At 32.1% G+C, this 22,915-nt stretch overlaps 1 protein-coding gene across 1 annotated transcript; it reads left to right on the top strand.

Annotated features, from left to right (window-relative positions):
* The first annotated feature begins 7,355 nt into the window (after window positions 1-7,355).
* LOC129316031 (transcription factor UNE12-like) lies at window positions 7,356-18,521 on the top strand. The gene is made up of 7 exons (XM_054960271.1): window positions 7,356-7,974; window positions 8,058-8,162; window positions 11,028-11,150; window positions 11,768-11,833; window positions 17,123-17,188; window positions 17,557-17,637; window positions 17,843-18,521. Exons 1-7 carry the CDS (start codon window positions 7,636-7,638, stop codon window positions 18,071-18,073), a joined length of 1,011 nt encoding a protein of 336 aa, XP_054816246.1. The 5' UTR covers window positions 7,356-7,635; the 3' UTR covers window positions 18,074-18,521.
* Window positions 18,522-22,915: the final 4,394 nt, after the last annotated feature.

Here is a 22,915-nt window from a genome sequence, read left to right on the forward strand (position 1 = left end):
GAGTAAATAATATTTTTAAATATGTATGCTTGGTGATTTTAAAGGAAGTATGGGGCAATTATTTTTTTATAAGGATAGTTGTAATTTTAAAAGGGGAAAATATAATTTTAATTAAACCTTAAATAAAATTTTTACCTTTTAATGGGAACAATTGCCCCCTCTATATATAATGTAGGATCCTACTTAATAGATAATATTTTAAAAACTATAATTAATAGAATTTTATTCTTTTTAATTGTCTTATATTCTAAAACTTTGAATCTCCAAAGGTGTGAAGTCTCTTGTTTTGTCCAGACTTTACCAATTTAACCACACATTACAATACAATTACAATGGAAGAAAATACAAACAAGCCCTTAAATTATTTTTAAAATGTGGGATCGCAACTTTGTAGAAATTATATTCAATAAAATGGGCTAATGAAAACGTAAACTTATACCTACTCAATAAGGAAATCAAATAACTATTTTTCTCAAAAGTAGACCATGCACCATGGTATATACTACATGCGCTATGACATGTGATACAAAGCAACATGCTTTGCCTTTGTGATATGTGACGTGGCTTACATACCATATGTCGCGGCACATGTATCAAATTTTGCTATTATGACAAATTTTTTATATGAACTTCTACTGCAACTTATTTTTATATCTGATGTCCGATTGAAGTAATTCAAACACCTACACAAAGCTTATAACACAATATATCTAATATGATAAGTTTGAACATGATTCAATGGTTCGATCATAAATTAGATACCCAAGTGTAAAAGGCTACTTTTCTTTTAAATTTGGCACCTTAAATGTTGAATTTTCATCTCTTGCCTTATTAGACCACTTTGGGTTTTAAACCAAGTCCAAAAAGATTATTTATACTTAATTGGCACATTGTATCACATATTTCACATCTCAAACTCATTTTGACCTCTCAATGTTACATTATACACTTACGATTTTATATGAGGTAACATCTTAATTCATACACACAATATTACATTTGTTCTACTTTCCTACCTTTGACTTTCACATATAGGGTTAAGCTTTACCATATAGTCAGGAGTTACAAATATATTTGACTCATATAAATGGGTCAAGTCTCACTATTTGGTCAAGTTTCACACAGTTACACAATATCACATAACAATTTCAAATTCATTACTAGTGTAACAAGTTATATAACATAACACACTTGCTTAAATAGAATATAGGCTTATCCACATGTTCATCACTATTATACACTCGGCAAGATGCAATAACATTTATACAAGCAAGCTATTCATAATACCACAAATCATCGCAGACACATTTACAGACTTGTTTAAATAGCATTCAGGCCTACCATGTATTTACCACTGTGATGTACTTGGCGAGATGTATTACAAGATACACAAGCATGTTTTCAAAAAAATACAACTACACATATATGCATCATAATTTACAACCTATAATCTTTCAAATACCAATATACATTCATTACATCCAAAGGTAGTTATACCACTATCAATTGAAGTTACTCCTTCTTCGCTTCCTTTTTTGACCTTTTAGAGCTCTCTTCACTTGTGCACAAAATGTAACGAAGTGATATATACATCCCATTAAATTTGATAAACCTTAAATACTTATTAGTAATTAAAATAAAAAACAAGAGATAAAGTTGTATCATTTTCAATAAAACAATATAAATAGGCATATACACGATATCATACTTAGTTATCCACTATGCTTATGCACTCTCGATCCCCCTAGTAGAGTAAGTTCAACACTCAAAACAGGAGTTCCAACCTTACACGAAACATGGCCTACAAAACTACTATCTCAAACTAGGTATCATAATATAGGTGGTCTCTTAAGTCTTTACTAGCAGAACACACTCAACGTTTAGACTATCAAAATTTCCTAACCTTACACAGTGGTAGGCCCACGACCCCTACCCTAGTTTATAGTACATTAGTGAATATATTCTTAGGTTCTTCTTGATAAAGCAAGCTTTACATTCAAAACCTTCAAGACTTTTTAACCTTACACAAAGTAAGGTTGCAACCTCCTATCCTAGTCTAAGTACACTCGCAAATGCAAATGCACATGCTTCTTTGCACACATCGCAAGCATTACTCACACACACATGTCACAATACTACTGCTATATCAATTTATAAAATACAATACATACAGTTTATATAAGATACTTGTAAATCATTTTACAAATCAACAGATAAAAGGATTACTCCAGTTATTTTTTTACTCTTATTATCAAGGGTTACCGTTCGTACTACTTCACTTGAAGAACGTAAATTTTCACAAATAGTTGCTCAATTGTTCAATCTACACAATAAAGTTCCCTTGATTAGTTTTTACACTTAAGGTAAAACATAATTAACCAAACCACACCACTTAGTACTTATGACAACTTTAATGGCACTTCTTAGATCCAACTACCCCATTCATCACAGTTATGTGTTCTTGGGCCATCAAATGACCAAATCATCATCCTAATTCATTTAAATAGCATTTCCACCTTTCTTAACCAAATAATTTAGACTAATTTAAGCCTATATTCTTAAAGTTCAACCATTAAACTCTAAACTAGTCATAAAATCTTAGTTTTGTACCCTAAAGCAATTTAAAAAGCTTTTCCTCAAATTTTAACCCCTTAAGACTTCCTTATTTATTTTTTCTATTAACTAAACTTAGAGAAATTAAGGTAGAAACATAGTACAAGGTGTTACAAAACTTACCCAACAAATAACTAGTCGGAGCAAACTCTCAAACTCTTGAGACTTCTTGCCCTAGCACAGATGGGCCTTCTCCTCTTCTCCTTCATACATTTTCTCCCTTTCCCCATCTGAGCCATGAGCTGATCAATATCCCTACTTATTCAAATTTTGTGCCATATGCCATAATGCATGCAACACATGTCGCGGTGAGTGCACAGTGAGATAACTCTCACTAATGCTTGTGCATCATGTCTTGAATTGTAATTCTACCATTCGATCCTGTAATCACACCAACCAATCAATGCCACACATTAATCCACCATCTAAAATCATTATCAACTCACTAATTACTAATTTATCCTTAATTAGCAACTAGTTTCTTAGATTGAAACTCAGTATATTACAAAAGGTTTTTTTATTAATTGTGATGGGGTAGTGATAAAATATAACAAAGGGAGAATTTCAGTTGAGGATTAATAAAAAGATTTAATTTCGTGTGGGTTCAAAAATATTCTAAAATTTTAGTTCAATCTAGGGGAGAAAAGTCAAAAAAATTTTGACCGTGAAAAGACCAAAATACTCTTTACGTGTTATGCAAAATCACTAATTGTTAATTTTTTTATTTTACTTATTAATTTACCAATATCACTTGTAAATTATATTCATTTGTTAGACAATCAATAACATTAATTATTAATTTACTAACTTTACTTATTAATTTATTAATATCATTTGTAAATTACAACACAACATGTTGGTAATGTTGGTAATTTACAACTGATATTAGTAAATTAATAAGTAAAGTTAGTATTAATAAATAATTTTGCTGCTTATAATTAAAAAACTAATGTCAAGTTTTATATAGTTATCGACATATGAATTAATAAGTGGAGTGAGAAAATTAATAACTAGTGATCCTGCATAATAGGTGAAGGGCATTTTGATCTTTCACTGTCAAAGTTTTTTTGACTTTTCTCCCCTAGATTGAATTAAAATTTTAAAATATTTTTAAACCCACTTGAAATTAAGTCTCGTCTTTATTCCTTAATTGAAATTTTCCCTAAAACCAACTAGTTGAAGGGGGCAATAAATGGCCTCAATGACATCAAGCTCATCATGTTGAAAACTTGAGGTCAAACATTAGAAGAGAGGAGAGAGTCTGGTGCAATAATCAATAGTAAATAGAAATGAACATATAAAACAAGGAGTTGTAGATAGGGATAAAAAATAGGCAAGCCCATACCCCAAGCCTTGTTCCCAAAATTTTTACCAAATCTCGAGGCCTGGCCTTTATTGAAAGGGCTCAAGGCTAGGCCCAAAAATTCAGTTTCAAAAAAATAAAAAATTATAACTTAATATTATTTTTTAGAAAATAATTTAATTCAACATTATAATTTAACTTTAAAATTCAACAAAACTAAATTAAGGTCTCACTCATCTAGAGAATAAATAAAAGATTTAAAAGTCTAAATGCATATTAATTGATGCCATCAGAATTCACAACCAAATTTCAAAAACAAAATATATGAGACATATCAATATAATCCTTACAAAATAAGATGAGGGATTAAAATTTTTAAATCAAATTGAAATATCAAAAGTGAGCATCAATTTGAAATCTCAAACATCTATGGCCTAAAAAAATCTATGCTAGAAGCAGAACTACTTGAGAGCAAGAGAGCTAAAAAGCCAAAAGTAATAGAACGCTGAGAAGGAGATATGAGTGGAGAGATGTTGAGTCAAGAGAAAAGAGGAAGAGGTGAGTCAAGAGAGGGAAAGGCGAGATAGCTAGAGGAGAGTGAGAGGGAGAGGTTGTGTTGAGAGACAAAGAGAGCTAGAGAATTTGGAATAGTTGAATGCGTAAGGTTTTTTTTTTCCCTCATTTACCAAATGATGCATTTGAAAGTAGAAGAAAAAAAAATAAAATAGAACTTGAAAGGCTGTCTAAGCTTGAGTCCTTTTTTTAGGGCTTATTTGGGCTGGACTTAAAAATTCAATTATTCTAAAAATATCTTATTTTTTAAATTTAAACTCTTATTTAAATAAAATTTTTAAGTTTGTTCTTATTCCTGGCTCTTTTGTAGACTTGGAGTTGTCGTGATGTGTTGGAAGCTTGCTCAATCTGGCCATAATTTGGAAGGGCATCGGTCAAAATGTCGGGAGCTTGAAAATTTTTGAAAGCTAGGATGAGGTCCAAGTGGATCATTTGGGTCTCTCGGATTGAGGCTAATGCCTTATGCCCAACTTATTTGGTGGTTGGCACTCTCCACTAATTCAGTCCGTGAAAGTGTTGATGAAAAAGTGCTTGTCCACAAGCTAAACTGACAAGAATCTTGTTTAATTAGGTTAATCGATCTTGCATATTACCTACCTACCTACCCAATATATTATAAGGTTGTTAAATCTTATGTGATTTCACGTTTGAGCTGGCCAAACCAGCAAAGATATGGATTGTTTTGCAATTTTCTGAACTCTTTTGCTTGAGTTGGCATTTTCACATATTGTTTTTCCTTTTCCAAATGCTCTCACCTTCTTTGTTCTTGTCTTCCAAATTGTTATGTAGTGTTTTTAAGTGTACCTGATTTTCTAAAATCATACCAAAATAAATCAAAATCAGATTAATCTAGAACTGTCTAAAATGAATGTAAATTGATCAGCCATTGATTTTTAGGTTTGGAAATAGGCCAAGAGACTTATCAAGGTTGACGGCTTAACCTGAAAGCATACCAAGTCCGCTTAATTATATTTTAAATTATATTTATATATACAATAATACATATACATAATAATTAATAAACACTTATTGATATAAATAAGTATATCGTGTGTATAAATAAAAATATAACGAATACAAATTGTGTTATTCTATTTTAAAATTTCATTTTATAAGTTGGAAATTAAACTAATAAATAAAGAAAAAGTTCATGTTATGTCATATCAATAAACTATTTCCATAAGTATAGGTAAATATCATTTTATCCCTTATATCAACATAAGAAAATCTATATAAGATGTGCTATAATATAAATTAATTAAATTTCATTAAAATATTAAAATAGTTCAGGGACCGCTGCTTAACCAAAAAGTTAGGTTTAAGCTCGTAATTAAACCTATTTACATAAATAGGTTAGGCCTCTGTTGTCTGTTTTTTGTTTTTTGTTTTACTGTGCATGGTAGACTCTCTAATTTTCATATATTTTGGAAATTTTTTGTTAGCAATCGAGGAAGCCATCTCTTATATTTGAGTTTATCTTCATTTATTTAATTTATTTTTCTCTTTTAGTTTATCTTATATTATAAATACTTTGTTTTCTTTTCATCTTCATGATTCTTAAGTAGTTTTTATTCTTAATTAGTGTCACATGAATTTTAGAGATCTTAGTATAAAGATGAAAGGATTTTAAGGAAAAAATATAATTTAAAGAGAAAAACAACATTTTACAAGAAGCACCGACGCCATGGCAGGGCCATCAAGTAACACACTACTTTGTTTTTATGATGTTTTTAGTGCGTGGAAAGCTAGATTTTGAGGGGGTTTGACCTTCCTACTCTTCCTTGAATTATTAGAGGCGATTCAGAGACGTCAACAAGAATTTGAATAGAGCTATCAATTAAAATTAACTATGTTATGTCAGCCATTTTAAATTAAAAAAAAATCAAGGTCCCAATACTTAAAGTGTGAAATGATAATTTATATTTAAAAAAAATTTCCCTTTTAAATTCTAAAATTAAAGGATAGGCCCTATCCCTTTTAAATTATTTTATAATTTTTTATTTAAATTTTAATATTAAAAAATTAAATATTAAACTAATTATAAAACTTTAGTTTTTTTTTTAATGAGGATGAATGAGGAATATATAAAAAGGGTGATATCTTTGTCTTTGATAAGCCTCCACAAAGAGAAAGATGAAATTATATTGATATTAATGATGACAAAATTATTAAAATTTAATTGATTATGCTAGCAAAATTTGGTTATTAGTGTTGATTTTGTGATGTTGTTATTTTTTATTAGATTTAAATTTATTTTTGTGTGTATTAATTTAAATTTATTTTTTTAAATTTAATGCTATGTGTAATAACTTGTTTGAAATTTTAGATATTTTTTTATTTTTAAATTGAAAAATAGAAAACAAAATAGGGCTGAACCAATCAAAATGAAACTTAGAGATATAATGGAGCCTGAAAGGGCTACTCCATTTTGATTCTGGTCCTTCAAGAGCTGCCTTAATTAATAGCTACACTAAACTGGAGATTCAAGCGTGGATGTTTTTTGCAGTAATAATTAAACATTTTAAAAATATCGTTATTTCCGAGTCCATCGTTTAAAACATGAATTCTATTTCTCTAACCAAACCCCCCCCCCCCAAAAAAAAAAAAAAGGTTCGATCAGACATCTCATCAAGTTGTGTGGAGAAGAAAACCTTCGGCAAATAGTATGCTTTTGGGTATAGAAAGCCTAAATGGTCGATCATGGATGGATGCCTTGGTTTTTTTTTTTTTTTTTGGGTTGAAAGAAGAGACAGAACCCGGGGGGCGCGTGCACGCAAGAAAGACTAGGAAGGGCGAGAGGAGGCAAACTTTGTGGGCGCATGTATGCTGTGGGGGTTTGAGTCAGCGTTTCTCTCACCATTGGTCACCCTATAAAGTCGCAGCGCTCCCCACTCAGCACCTGTCCATAACCATAAAGCTGAAATTAGCCATCCCTGCTGGCCGTCACCATATCCTCTCTCTCCTCCTTTTCCTCCCTCTACATTCTCCTCTCCCCAATCGCATCTCCATTCCACATCCTCCTTCACCCCCACCTTCCTCTCCTTTTCCGCTTTTCGTGCCTTCCATTTTGCCTGTCAAAAATAGAATGACGCCGTAATCTCCTTCCCACTACTCTACAGTGCTTTGCTCCACGCAAAACGCAAGAAATGGCGTGCCATTCGTTGGGGGGATTGGGTGACGATTTTTTGGAGCAGATCTTGGCCGTGCCCCCTTCTGCTTACGCCAACGGTGAGGGCTCCGCCATGCCTCCAATGGTGTTGCAGTTAGGCTCTGGCGGCGCTGGCTTGACAGAATCCTTAGGCATCGGGATGGCCATGCCTCTGGGCTTGAATTTGGAGCAAGGGTTTCTCCGAGAAGATGCTAGTAGCAGACTCCGCTGCGGTGAAGATGTCATCGAGGCCAACAATGTCACCAACCACCATCTCCATCTTAATAACTCCAACAATACTGCCACCACTTCTTCCTCTCGCACTCCTGACATCTCTGTAAGTAATTCTTCTTTCTCACTTCTCCAGTGTCTGTCCCCTTTCCCTTATCTTCCTCTTTATGCGCTGTGCTTGTATTGCAGGATCGGGACTCAGTGCACAGGACGCCGGGCTTGTTTACGGCGTTTGGACCATTGCATCTTCGGCCGACGACGGTGCCGTCCCACCCTCAACCTCCCCATCATCAGGTAATCTTTTAATTGATTTAGTGACCATATCGCCCTCAACTGCTTGGTATTCTTATCTGGCAAGGCCGGGGTGAGATAGTAATGTGACCCTGAAACAAAAGGCCCGCTCATTGCACAATAATTTTGCTTGGGTTCAAAAGCCATATCGCGTGTGACGCTACGAAAAATAGTAAACCTTAAAGTTGGGTCACTTTGCATAGATTCCTCAATGATAGTTATTATTACGTGCTTCATTCCTGGCCATATCTTTAATTATGATTTAAAAAAAAAAAGATGCTTGATTATGGCTTTAACCCTTGATAAAGCTACTCCTAATATTTTAAAGATGAGATCTCCCTTTTCCTTCTTTGCGATTGGGGGTTTGACAAATCTGCCTTCTCCGGAGGTGTTTCGTTTCGGCCTTTTAACATCCATATTGCCAGAATCACCGGCTTTACCGAAGTAGTTTACTCCCTCCGTCTGTAAGAGATCTTTTAAAATCTTTTTTCTTTTTATGTATAAAATTGTTAATATATATTTTTAATGAATTGATTATTATATCCTCATTGAATTAAAAAAATAAATGCTCTAATTAATTTATTTTAAAAAATATTTTTTATTTATAATAATTAAGAATAAAATTAAAATGTTATTATGTTTTTAATTAAATAATTTATTTTTATTGATTTGCGTAATTAGATTAAAATATTTTATATATTGTGACGAGGGAGTATTTGGCTGTGTTCTTTACGCGTTTTACTAGGAGCGTAGTCTTCACACCAGTGAATGATAGTGCGCCTAGCCTTACGGAGTACCCATGCACAGTATGTGTCGTCCTGCTGTCGCCCTTTCCATGCGTCCATTGTCTACTTTTCTTTTCCTTTTAATTTTTATTTTTTGGGAATGCTGTGTTCAATTTTCCATTTTGCTTTTCCTCTCGAGACCAGCGCTAACAGCAACTAAGAGAGAAGTTATGATATTTTCCAAAAATAAACTCTATTGACAAAAGTTGGATTGGATACAAAAAATTTATTCCTCTCAAAACTGACGTAAAAAAATTGTGTTGGGATCGATCGGCAATACTTGAATCTGGTCGTGGATATCAAATAATTATAAGAAAATGTAATCTGAATAGCTAGAGTGATAAAAAGAATAATTTTTAATGTGAAGTATAGATTTGCTAATAGTTATGTGCAAAATTATAATTCTAATTATATTTTGAATCATTAGAATTAGTCGAGCCCTCTCGTGTCGTTTGTATCCACGTTTCTTTTATGGGCAATAAGATCCTGTTGACCAAACCAAAAAAAAAATAAAAAATCCTTGTCCTTTGTAGTGGATGTTGCATAAATATTTCTGGCATTGGCAATGGGGGGTCACCCAAGAATCCAGATCTTTTGCAATTTTTTATTAATTTGGAGATATTAATACTGATGTGAATCTAACTTTAAAAAAGTAATTTCTAACTTTTGTATCTCTTCAACTTGAAATTTAGAACAAAGAATTTTATACTTGCGATTGTGATAGGAAATTGGTGATAAATAAGTAGAAGGGCTAAAATAGCTTTTGTTTCTTGTATCTAGTTTGGACTATTGTTTCTACATCAAGAAGTCTGACTTTTTTAGGCGCACAAACATGGGACAAGGAAAGGGAACCCCTATTTTTATTCTTCCATAAATGAGATGCCAGAAATTGTCGCTCTAATGTAAAATAATATTGAGATAGTAGTGTTGAAGTCTTGAAGAGCATACCTCCAAAGTTTTTATTGCCCAAGAATTTGGTTTGTTTGGGAGTTTTTCTCCTGTGAAAGCCAAATTCTGGGTGAACACTTGAAGATAGAGTGGTTAGAATAAAATACACAAAATCATGGCAGGAGGTTTAGAACAACAGCGATAAAATATTAGCAAAATCCTGCTTAGAAGCAGCAGCTAGCAGACACAGATTTAACAGATTTGCATTTATTTCTCCGATCAATGGATGGTCATTACCATAATATTTATCCAGAAGCCTTTTATTCTCTTGCCATATCTTCCAAACGTGTTGGCTCTTTCTCTTAGACACCGTTTGCTAAATCAACTTTTCACATCCCAAAAGCATTTTTTTTTTTGAGATATGAAAAACTGTTTGGGATAATGTTTTGGGACTAAAAAGGACTTTTAATATTGGCTCAAACATGAAAAATTCAAAGCTCTAACTTTTGAAAATGAATTTAAAAAGTGAAATATTATTTGACTATACTACTTTAAATTTAATCTCTTATTTTTTATTTAAAAATAATTAATTTATTAAAAATATAATTATCATTTAAATAATAATTAGATGTCAAGTTTTTAAGGTTATAAATTGAATAATTAATCATGTTAATTTTTAACATTAATGTATAATAAAAATTACAAATGTTTATCATATTTTTTAAAATTACAAATTAAAAACGTAAAAATAATTAAATATCAAGTTTTTGTCATCAGAGATCAAATTTTATGTTATTTAAAATCTTTATTATATTTTTTAAATATTTTAAATATATTACATTTGTATAATGAAAATTACAAATCATTATAAATCAATGTTCGTTTTTGTAATTGTACATTCAAAAGCACATTTTACTATCATAATCAAATAACTTTCAGTTTATCAAACTAATTTTTGAAAAAAACATATTCAAACACAAATTTTGTCATAACAATTGACTTTCATTAAATTAATTTTTTTTAAATGAATTTTTGATAAATTAAAAACCAAACACATGTATGCCATGTTGCTACTTTCTGGTATTCATACAAGGAAATATATCATCACGGTGACTAGCCTCCCTTGACCATTGATTACTGTATCAAGGTATGCTGCTTGTTTTAATAGTTTGATTACTTCATGATCTCAATGCAGCCATTTCATAGCCAACCACAAAATCCGGGGCCTGTTGCTGCTGGGCCACAACCACCTGCCATCCGCCCTAGAGTGCGAGCAAGAAGAGGGCAAGCCACAGATCCCCATAGTATTGCTGAACGGGTAAGGCATATATTTTGTGTTCTGTCTGCCCTCAAAGTTTCCTGATTAGATGTACAGTTCCCTCTTTCTGAATATGCGAGTGTGTGTGTCTGGAATGTGTAAGAAAATCAACAGCTAATAGAAATTCAATTTACTAAATAGTACAAGTTCGTAAATTAAATGTAAGTATGGCTATTACTGAATCCTTGCATTTTTCTGAATCGGGAATTGTTTTGGAAATTGTAAGTTTTGACTTCTATGGCCGCCTTTCTTGTTCTAAGAAGTGAGTTGGCAAGATTACGGTGTGAAAATACCAATTCAAAGCTGTGTTAGCTGGTGTGGAAAGTCGGTGATGATAAAATTTTATGGCCTGGTTTGCGTATATTGCCTCTTCAGCGTCACATGAATGGCGCTATTTGCGAGCTTGAGAAGTCCTTTCAGCAGGTTTTCTGACCCTATTGATATTGGATGGGATGAATTTGTATCATAATTTGTTGACATTCTTCTAGTTCGGTAGTCCTTTCCTTTTCATCTACGGCTACCTCTGCATTCTTTTCCTTTTCCTTTTTCTTTTTACTTGAAAGTTCTATACATCTGTGCTACAAAGGATTCATGCTCTGCTTCTGTACTGGGTGTAGTTGCGCCGTGAAAGAATTGCTGATAGAATGAAAGCTTTGCAGGAATTAGTTCCCAGCGCCAATAAGGTTAGTGGTTTTGCTATGCACAGACATCTATAGTCATTTTGCCAATTGTGTAATATCTGCCTTGACACTACTAGGAACACACCTTATATGACACACTATCATGGTAATCAGGATAAACCAAATCTTCTACTTAAAAATTTTAAAATGTGTTTAAGTTCAAACCTTAATTGAAAAATTAGAATATTTAAATAATAGATAGCATGGAAATCGTGTAAGGTAAAATAACAAATTAAATTAAGGTTAAAAGAGTCAAAAACAGCAATTCTAGCACAATATGCCACAACATAAGGCACAATAAGCACACTTTAGAAAATTTGACATAATGTTGCGGTATAAAATTTTATGTTGCAAAACCCATAACAGTTATATATTGTCAGGATATTTTGTCATGACAACAAAACCCATGATGGCAGACTTTCTGGCCAAATTTTCAATACGTCTCATTTTTTTATCTAATATTCAATTGAAGTAATCTAAATGTTTACATAAAGCTTTCTTCGAATTTTAGCTAATGACATTAGTTTCACATTTAAATCATTTCTTAATGAAAAATTGGACATTCATTTTTAAATTAACACCTTTTACGATCAAAATAGACTTGGATGCCCAATGTTTAATCCAATGCTAAGAGTATAAACTTAATCCTAGACCACAATCAATAGGTTAAAGGATACTAGTGCAGTACACCACAACATATACATAACACATTTACAATATTTTCAACATTCAACTCCTCGATAACAAAAACAGAAAGGGGAGTCTCAATTGCATAAAGTATCATATAATTTACCATTAATCACAAATTTGCTTACTTTTCACTTGTACTAATGTTTTAACCCTTTTTAAATATAGCATTTGACACACATACAATCTAAGGCCCAAAGCACGTAACTTAGATCAAGAATCAAATAGTGTAAGTAAGCAATAACATGCAATCTTCTAGTTGGCATTATCAAGATAAATTGTATATATCAATTCTTAAAATACATGAGGCCTATACATTTAGAGTTGTTTCTCTTGGTCCTATCTTGATGAGCTAGCACATGAAACATTGGAGAGAAAGAATTGAGTACAACCACTCAATAACTAAGTTATATTTAACCTATGCTAGTGCATATCAATTAATTTAAAAAATGCAAGTGGCATAACATTCTCACATTTATTAATTTATCGTTTACAAGACTTGCTTCACATTTCACATGGCTAATAATACGAATTCACATGGTTTCCTCACAAGGATCACAATATAAACAATCATATTCCTTTGATAACAATATGCATAATTATAATCACATTTCTCTTATATCTTCCTTATGCCTCCTACGTGAAACTGTGTGCTATTATGTAATAGGCTTGTCCATGTGAGGAGACTATCCTAGCCTTTCACATGTGAGAAACTACCTATTCAAGGTTACTTAACTCACTTGTGGGTTACAATTTCCCCCAAACCCCACACTATAGGGTGTCGTTCTTCTTAAACTAGCCTGCTTGTCAAACAAGTGGTGTCGCACCTGAATTGTGACTTTCTCGAAGAGAGAGAGTTGATAAATGTAAGAAAATGGGAATCACCATTAAAGTAGAGTTCGGGAGTCAATTGTGGATGGAGAAAATGTTAGGTTCACCGCGACACTCATTCATAAGAACGGTTGTTGTAAGTTGATTGCATAAAATTAATTGACATTTTAATGATATCTTAATTACCCTTTAATTATATGTAAAAATAAAGATAAAAAAATGAAAACAAATTATTTATTTGTATGTGAGGACTTGACCTAAGATCAAAACTTAAGTTTATGTATTCTGCGATGTAGATGAAAGTTCACATAATTTGAGATATTATTATTTAATTAAAATTTTTATTATTTTTTGAAAAGAATGTTATTTTAGGTTTATATAATTATATTTATTTTTTTTAATAAAAATTTAGTCTAAGGAAGTACCTTTGGGTAAGAGAAAAATAACTAATATTGAAACCTGCAGTGATTTAGTATTGCTCACAATTTGTTAGTTGATGATCTGAGTGTATATGGTAATTTTGTATCACTTATGACAAACTCTAAAAGAATTTTCAAAGTAAATTTTCTAAATTAGAAAATTTTAATACAAAGTTTGATACTTGCAATCACTTAGTGTCATTCACAGTATTTCAATTGACACTTTTAGGGATCCACGATAACTTAGTATAACTCATGATATAGCCTAAAATATGCTAATGATTTTATTATTATTATTATTTACTTGCAATAAGTTATTATCATTTACGATATCTTATTTGAAACTTTTAGGTATCCATGGTCACTCATACAAATTAATAAGATTATATGTTACAAGAACTAATATTAATTATAAAAAACCATATATTATTAATTGATAAAATAATTTATGAGCATTTTCTCATCAGGGATAAACATCGGACCATGCTAACATCTTAAGACTTATGATTGACTATTATTTGGTAATAGATTCATATCACAACATTTGTCGCAACCGATAATCAATGTTTATTCAATATTTAAGCACTATCAAATGACTCAGTGGATGCATTCTTAAAACTAGCCCCCAATACAAAGCAGCTACGAAATCAATATTCTTTAATTTAAACCCAACTTAATTATGAAATCAATATCCCTTAATTTAAACCCAACTCAAACGCTCAAGTGTTGAGATTTGGTATTGGCAAATATTACGATGCACCAAGCATGATTTTTGACGTGGGGAGTGTCGTATTTCAAGAACGGATGACGTGATTAAATCAATATAGACATCAAGGTTATTCAAAAGGGACAATATGTCTTATAGTGGAGTGAAAATAAAAATAAAACATTCAGGGCCAAAACTCAAAAATTATTAGCATGAAGAAGCAAAAGGGAAGATATGTACAAAAACTTACCTTGATCAACCTGTCTTCTTCCTTCTTCTCTCTACCATCTTTTCTTTTCTTTTCTTTTCTTTTTTTTCCTTTTACAAGAACCCCTTCTTGCCCGTTTATAGTCACAATTAGGGTTTCTTTTCATCAAGGACCCAATCAAGACATGAAAACAGAATCCTATTAATTGCTACTTGACTTTTCAAATTAAATCAAATTTTTAAATTTTTTCCTTAATTAAATCAAATTCCAATCAAACCAAATTAGAATCTAATTAATTTGACTTTTCAAATATTTTAATTTTACCTTAATTAAATTAAATTTGATGGGATATAATTGTGGGGATTTGGTGTCAATAAAAAGGGAAGATTCTTCTTTTGAAATTATTATATTTTTTAAATCTATTTTTTATTTATTTTATTTGTTAGGATTTTTATTGCCTTTTTAATTTATATTTAGAAGTCCGAACAAAATATGGTAATCATAAGTAGAAACTAATTTAAGTTCAAGTCCTTTGGTAATTTATGGGATAGTTCGTTGTCAGTATATGGTTACTCTACAATTAATCATATCAATAATAATTAATATTATCATAAACACTCTTCCAACTTCATTAATCAACACTTTAGCTATCCAAAATTCTCATCAAGCTCCAAACATGTGCATTAAATGACGATCATACCACGTCAATTTTAATCTATTATTCCTCTTTTTAAGTAAACTCCTGTCTTACACAATCATATAATACACATGTGCGACATTTTAAAGAATGCATAAATTTTTCCAATATGAGCATGTTTAACATCATCATTGTACTCATCATTTTGTAATTGCCACATACTCACATCACACTATATCATTGAACTTCATATGTCATATACTCACAAGATTTCCATATTGCCATAGAACTCTTCAATTTATCATTTCTCTCATTATTCATAATGCGCGCGTGCACACACACACACATATCATTTCACAAATTGTCAAATAAATTATTCATTGTATCACATTAACTCACCACATATCACATGCTTCATCCATACAACCAATTCCCAAACAAATTCATGAGCCAATGTCATTGTATAATTATTCAAATTGTACTTGCCACACTTGCATCAAACAATTTCGCACATTTAGAAAATGATTATAAGACTTTGTAACTAATTGACATACACAAGTATAAAAAAATTTCTCTTGATTATCTCAAGACTTTGAGAAGTAAAATATTTACCTCTTGATAACACTTCCAAAACTTCATAAAACTTGAATGGTGCCAATGTATGGGTATTCTACAATTAATCATATCAATAGTCATTAATATTATCATAAACACTCTTCCAACTTCAGTAATCAACACTTCAACAATTCAAAATTTCAATCTCTTGCATTTAAGCATGACAACTAGATTTATTAACTCTCGTTAACTCTATTTAGCTTTCATTAACTTAGATAATCACTAATATAATACTTAACAATTCAAAATCACACTCTGGCAGTCTAGGATTCATCCAAAATGAATGACTCAAACTCACAATCTTGTAAAAAATTTTAAACTATTTGTAGAATACTTAAACAACTCTCATTAGTCCTATTTAGACTCATGGGTTCCGACCCATAATCTTGGTCCAAAAATCCTTAGTTCTTAACCTTAAATCTTACTTCCAAAACGTTTTGAGAGAAGAAAGAGATAAGAAGGGCACACCTAAGTAAAATCAAGCTCTAGTCATATTCAAATTACTTAAAAGTTGATGCATTAGTAGAGAAAATACTTTCTCTGTCATCCCTTCTTTGTTTTTGGTGTCTTTCTCTATTTCGTATGTTTTTTGCATTTTTTAAAAAGCTACTTTCGACATTATGCGGCAATGTAAATGCATTATGCCACAGCATAATGTAGGTTAGATTCTAATTTTCTTTTTACAATGTGAGCCCAAATGATCTAATTCACTTCTAAATTTAATTTAAAGGCTAAAGCAAAATCCAATAGGTTTATTAGCTGTTTTTAACTATCTTCAAATCCAATTATATTTAAATTTACATTATCACCCTTCATTAATTTGATAAACCAGGAGAAAAATTTTCAGGATGTTAAAAATTGTCCTTGTTTTTATAAGCTATGCAATTTGCTTCCTTTCCTCTTAACCTTCCGCATCGCTGAAAGTGTTGACGCTCCATTTTCTTTTCTTTTCTTTTCTTTTTTTTGCTTCATGTCAAGGAAATACATGATACTTGTCTACATAAAGCATTAAGCGTTATCATAGTATTTAACGGTGGTTATTTAATATTTATTTGTTTGCTCTTAAAATCTATGAATTGTTTAAATTTCGAGCACATGTGATATTTTTAAACTTTAAAATATAAAATGCTACTGGGTTTTAATATGTGATCCCTTTATTCTTATACATTATGAAATATTGTTGCTGTAGACGGACAGAGCGGCGATGCTTGATGAAATTGTGGATTACGTGAAGTTTCTCAGACTCCAGGTCAAGGTAACTACTGAAGTTCTCAAAATATATTTGTGACCGAGGAAGTCTTTGTTTATCTCGAACCTTCTTGGATGTCTTCTCAGTGACTATCCATCGTTGTTTTAAGAAACTAGCATCGATTGTTTAAGCCCACCAAAGTATTCTATACATGATTACATGGTAGGGCCTAGGGCCTGGTAATCTATGACCTTTGAATTCTCTTCATCTGAAGTAGTTAAAATGTTACTCCCGAATTGACGTCGTGCGGTGCATTACAGATCCGCAGCAAGATCGTAATCGTATAACAATTGCATAGTTTTTCCCCCCTTTTTTAAATTGTGTCGCTAGTTGGAATGCGACCTGATCTTGATCATTCCTATATATCCAAACAGGTCCTTAGCATGAGTAGACTGGGTGGAGCTGGTGCCGTAGCTCAGCTTGTGGCTGATGTTCCTTTGTCTGCAATGGATGCGGTAAATTTGTGGAACTCCCGCTTAGAATGTTACTTTCTTCGACGTCCAATTCCCTTTGTTGCTGTTAATTTTTTCAAGAACTACACTGGCAAGTATTTGTGCCACATTCTTGCGTGGGGACCAGCTGTATCAGCATACAGTACATATATGTCCAGAAAGTAGAAACAAACTTGGTAGTCTGATTGTCCTGTTGTGTGTGGTGCAGAGTGAGGGCGTTGACAGCGGGGAGAATCGACAAGCCTGGGAGAAGTGGTCAAATGGTGGCACGGAACAAGAGGTTGCGAAACTGATGGAAGAAGATGTTGGAGCTGCCATGCAATTCCTTCAGTCCAAGGCACTTTGCATCATGCCAATATCTCTGGCTTCAGCCATTTTTCGTACGTCCCAGTCAGATGCTGCTACACTCACCAAGCCCGAACCGAACAGCCATTCCTAGATTCCAACATGGCAGCACGTATATCAATCGACCGAGTTTGTAATTGTCTACCACATTTCTGATCCTGGGCCCAGCTGTTCCGCTTTAAAACTCCTTACTGGATGGAAGAGGATGCAGTGGGTGGAGGTGTTCATTGTTTTCAAGTTTCGTCAAAAACGAGGAGTAATAGCCATTCTAAATAAGTAAAGCCGGAGGCCAATCATGTCTGCAGTCATGTTCAAAACCAGGGAATTTCTGGACCCAATTGATAGACATTGCGTTGTTATCTGAAATATCAGCGGTGGGGTCGGTAGTGAATATCCAAATTTTGTTGTGCGGCCTCCTTTTTCTGTTTTTCTTCTTCTTCTTCTTTTTTTTATTTGGTGGACATTGGGACCCTTAAAAAGGATGTGATGGGAACGCCCTTGATGTATCTGGATAAGATTTTAATGCAAGTGGGATTAGGTTATGGGTGGTTGCCTGGCAAAGTCGTTTGGAGCTTTGAAGTATCTGATAACTAGAAAGGAAAATTTTCACTAGACAACTTACTCCTTTGAATTAAGAAAACGGAGATTTAGAGGTCAATGCACCTTAGCTGAAGCTAAGTGAGGCCACATCTATTGCTAGTAAGCTTGGAGGCCAAGGGAATGATGTTGAGAGACGCCAGAGGGATTTGGAAGGAGGGCGGAGATGTCGACGCAATGGCCATTGCCATAGTCGAAATCCCTCGCTACCCGATGTGCTGAATCCATGCCACCACAGAAGCAGTAGCGATGAGAGAGCCAATGTTGCCGGAGAAATAGAACCAGCCGATCGAGTCGTTCTTCCCCTCAACATCATCAGCATCATTGAAAATAGTGCGCTCTACATGGAAAGAGAGACATTAGCGCTTTTGCATTGAAAAAGAGTGGGAGAGGCGACACCGGAAAAATATTTGGTGGCATGTCAGTTCTTCAATGCTACATCATTCTTTGAGAGCACACATAAATGGCCTTTGGAGTGGAAATTAACGGAAGGATTTTTGTCTCTAACAGTAAATTGCAAGCACCAAGTAAAAAAATGAAGGAAAAAAAAATTAGAGAGGCCTAATTCAAAATCAGAAAAATATACCTACAGCTTCTTACAGTTTTACTTAATTTTAAATTAGGTCTTGCAGTTTATTTTATTTTAATCAAACCCTTATAATTTCATTTATTATATATGCTAAACCTGAAGATTAAAATTAATAATAAATTATTAAATTTTAGAAAATAAAGATACTCTTGGAGTTTGCAAAAAATTTATTTTGATATTTTTAGCCAAAATTGATTTAATCCACTATTTATATTTTTATTATAATTTTTTGTGAAAATTCTATATGTGTAAAAAATATTTAGAAGACAACCTAATTATATAAATTTTGAGTTATAAAAATTATATAATTAATTTTTAAAGTCATATACTCATTTAATAAAAAATAAAAGTTCTTAATTTTATTTTTTTAAAGGAAAAATGCAAGGATTTTAATTTTTATGGATTGAGAAATTTAATTGGTCAAACCATAAGGATTTAATTGAATTGTAAGGATTTAATTCAAAACTAAGTAAAATTGTAAGGACTTACGGATATAATTTTCCTTTAAAATCTGATAAAACTCAATGCTTATATTTAATGTTCCTTATATTTAAAGTATAGATAACAATGAAACTCAATACCCCACATGACTAGCAAATAAGTGTCAATTGTGAGTTCCCGGAGCCTTAACCTTGGGGTTCAAAAATCAATTCTTTCTTTCTTTCTTTTTGGTAAAAAAGAGGGCCTAGGCCCAAAAATACAAAAATTGAACAAGATGGGGAATCAATTCCCAAATTTTACACGGATCCTCAAGAATTGAGGAATTTAAATGTTGATAAAGTTAGCAATTACTAAGGGCCTTTATGCAAGCGAACTAAGGCTTAGAGGAATTTAAATAATCAAACTCAAAGAAACTCGGGCTTGTTCATTTTAGACTTTTGTTGGCTATTTGGTTCGATTACATGCTTCAAGATTACTTGTAATCTAGATGTGTTTTGCTTATTCATGTTGTTTGGTTGGATCTAGTAATGTGAAAGGGATTACATTATGTAATCATGATTCCCTTAAATGGCTGCATCCTGATTACATAGATGGACCCTATGAAAGAAGATTACGGGATGATGAAAACAATATTATCATTAAAAAAAACTAGAAGCCGCTCTTCCATCTCCACTGCCCTCTTTTTGCGGCAACCTCGCTAGTTCACTGACAGCATTGTTAGCCTTCCTTTTGTTCAATAATTTCGTCAAGCTTCATCCACAATGGGTGCCATCAGATCTCCAACATGTTGGGTGTTATAGGTTGGCCTTTATGCCCTTACCCTCCTAGTCAGCAAAGATCTTCGTAATAGGTGTCATAGCCATAAGCTTCATCAGTATCTTCCTAGATCCGGTGACTGGAAGGGGCATAAAATGAAGAAGGGGTCTTTAAATTTGAAGGATGATTGTATTGCAATGCAAGGGGAAGAATTTTTTTTCTTTTATGGTAATTGCTCGAAGAAGGTCGACCTTGTAGATCACTGGAGAAGATGGAGGATTTTTTTTTTTTTTTTAGTTGAGGTTAGTTTTATCTCTTGAGTATTATGTTAATTTAATAAAATATACATATTAAATTTGATTCCCACATTCTTAAATGCCATACCAAACAAATTATTGCAATCTCCATTACATTACATTCCATTTATAGCCATTACATTACATTGCATTCCTAATAATTCCATGAACCCAATGGGTCATTGGTTAAACTGCAACATGTTCAAGCGATCATTTAAATGTTTGACCTTCTACAAAATCATGCTAAGCTATCCCTGATTTGTTTGGCTTTTTTTAATGTGATGACTAATCCATTTTTTTAGAGTGTGAGTATTTTCATTGATCCAGTTTTTTTAGCCTAGAATCAGCGAACTTAGAGTGGGCTGGGGTTGTGGTCTACATCCTTATTTGCTAGAGCATTGGTGCTATGCCACTCCAACCATTACTTTTCATACCCAAATGGTTAGATCAGTCGGATCGTCACCGTTAAATCATTTGACCCATTATGGAAGTTAACCTAGGTGGTTTTTAAAAGACCAAGAGCAAAAACCTAAGATCTAAAATGATTGAATTGTTTTGACCCGTTTTTAAATTTATATGTATATAAATATTATTTTTTATTTAATTATTATGCCATTAGTTCAACCATTAGTCTAACTGATTAAACCATGAGACCTGTGACCCATTGATCTTTCTGGTTCATTTTTTGATTCAGTTTTAAAGCATTGGTTCCAATTACTAATGTTGTTCACCTATCAAACATTCATTCAAATTCATGTCATTCGTCTTCCAATCATAGTGTGCTTCTGCCTTCTGGAGAGTTGGGCAAGCTAATAAGACAGTCTTAACTTGTCAAAAAATAATGGGTTAAGTTAGAAAAAAATAGGGCTTAGCTAGATACAGGTTTGTTTCACCTTACACTATTTAATCTAAGCCCATAACGAGCTCCAGTTTTTTCTCCCCTTTTTTTTTTTAAAAAATTACTTTTTGTCAAGAGCTTGGTCATTTCATCCCTTGAGATCAATTTAAATTTAAAATTATATTTTATATTTACCAGAATTTAAATTTATAAAAATTTAATATTAAATTTAGACCATCCAAAATACTTCATCTGTCCTACATTATAAGATAATTTGAGATAAAATTACACATACAAATAAAACATGATAATGAAACTTTATAAACTTATTTTTTGAAACAAAGCTATAAATTTTCCTATATAATTAATCATTATGTTATAATATCATTTCAATTCTCTTTTCACTTGAAGGATAATATTAAAAAAAAATCATTAATACAACTTTAGGTTTTTTTCCAAACTGTCTTATATATTTTAGATAAAAAATTCCTCCACTATTATCTTATAATTTTGGACATGGGAGTATATTTAAATAGTTAATTTATAAAAAATTATAAAATTTTTAACATTAAATTAGATCATTCACATTAAACTTATACATTTCATATGGGTGATGAATAAATTTATTAAAAATCTTCAAAATTCATAAAGTGGGTATGGTCTAGATAACGATGATATAAGCTCTTAGCATCATTTGAAAATCTATTTCTTAAATGCGTGTATGAAGAGCATCAATTGAGAGATAACAACTCTTTAAACAACTTTTAAATTTATTGAGAAATTAGTTTTATAACTATCAACTATAGGAATATTTTGGAGAAAAACAAAAAAATCTTCCTAGTTCTTATAAATTTTGATTTCAATGAATATAAGTTAAAAATATAAAATAAAAACTTTAAATATGGATCATCTTGGTTAAAATTTAGATGGTCTAAATCTAATCGTTCAAGGAAACATAAAGGTGATAAGCATTGAAACTGAATGTCCCTTCTTGATTCAAGTTAGGGCTGCACAAAAGACTGGACGGCACTGGACTTCACCCTAACCCGAAGTCCGGTCTCTTTCATGAAAAAGACTGGGTTAGGCAACTCGTAGTCCAGTCTTGTCCAGTAATAACCCGAAGATTAACAGGACCGGACTTGGTCCATAGGACTGGGAGACTGGTCCTGTCAATCCAGTACTCACTTAGCTTTTTTTCCCTCTTTTTATTCTATGAGAGGCAATAATCCATTCCAACATAATAAACTCAATTAAGATAGTAAAAATACTTATAATAATAATAAATCCATAATAATTTCTAACAATAAGAAAAAAAATATTTTTGTTATAGTCTAAATTATTTAAATTTATAAACTTTAATAAAAACAGTACTCAAAAAATTCAACAACACTATATTACAATAACAATTTAGAAACAAAC

Source organism: Prosopis cineraria, unplaced genomic scaffold (assembly GCF_029017545.1).
Source record: "Prosopis cineraria cultivar Desert tree isolate PC_DT_omini unplaced genomic scaffold, ASM2901754v1 PC1, whole genome shotgun sequence".
Classification (NCBI taxonomy): Eukaryota; Viridiplantae; Streptophyta; class Magnoliopsida; order Fabales; family Fabaceae; genus Prosopis; species Prosopis cineraria.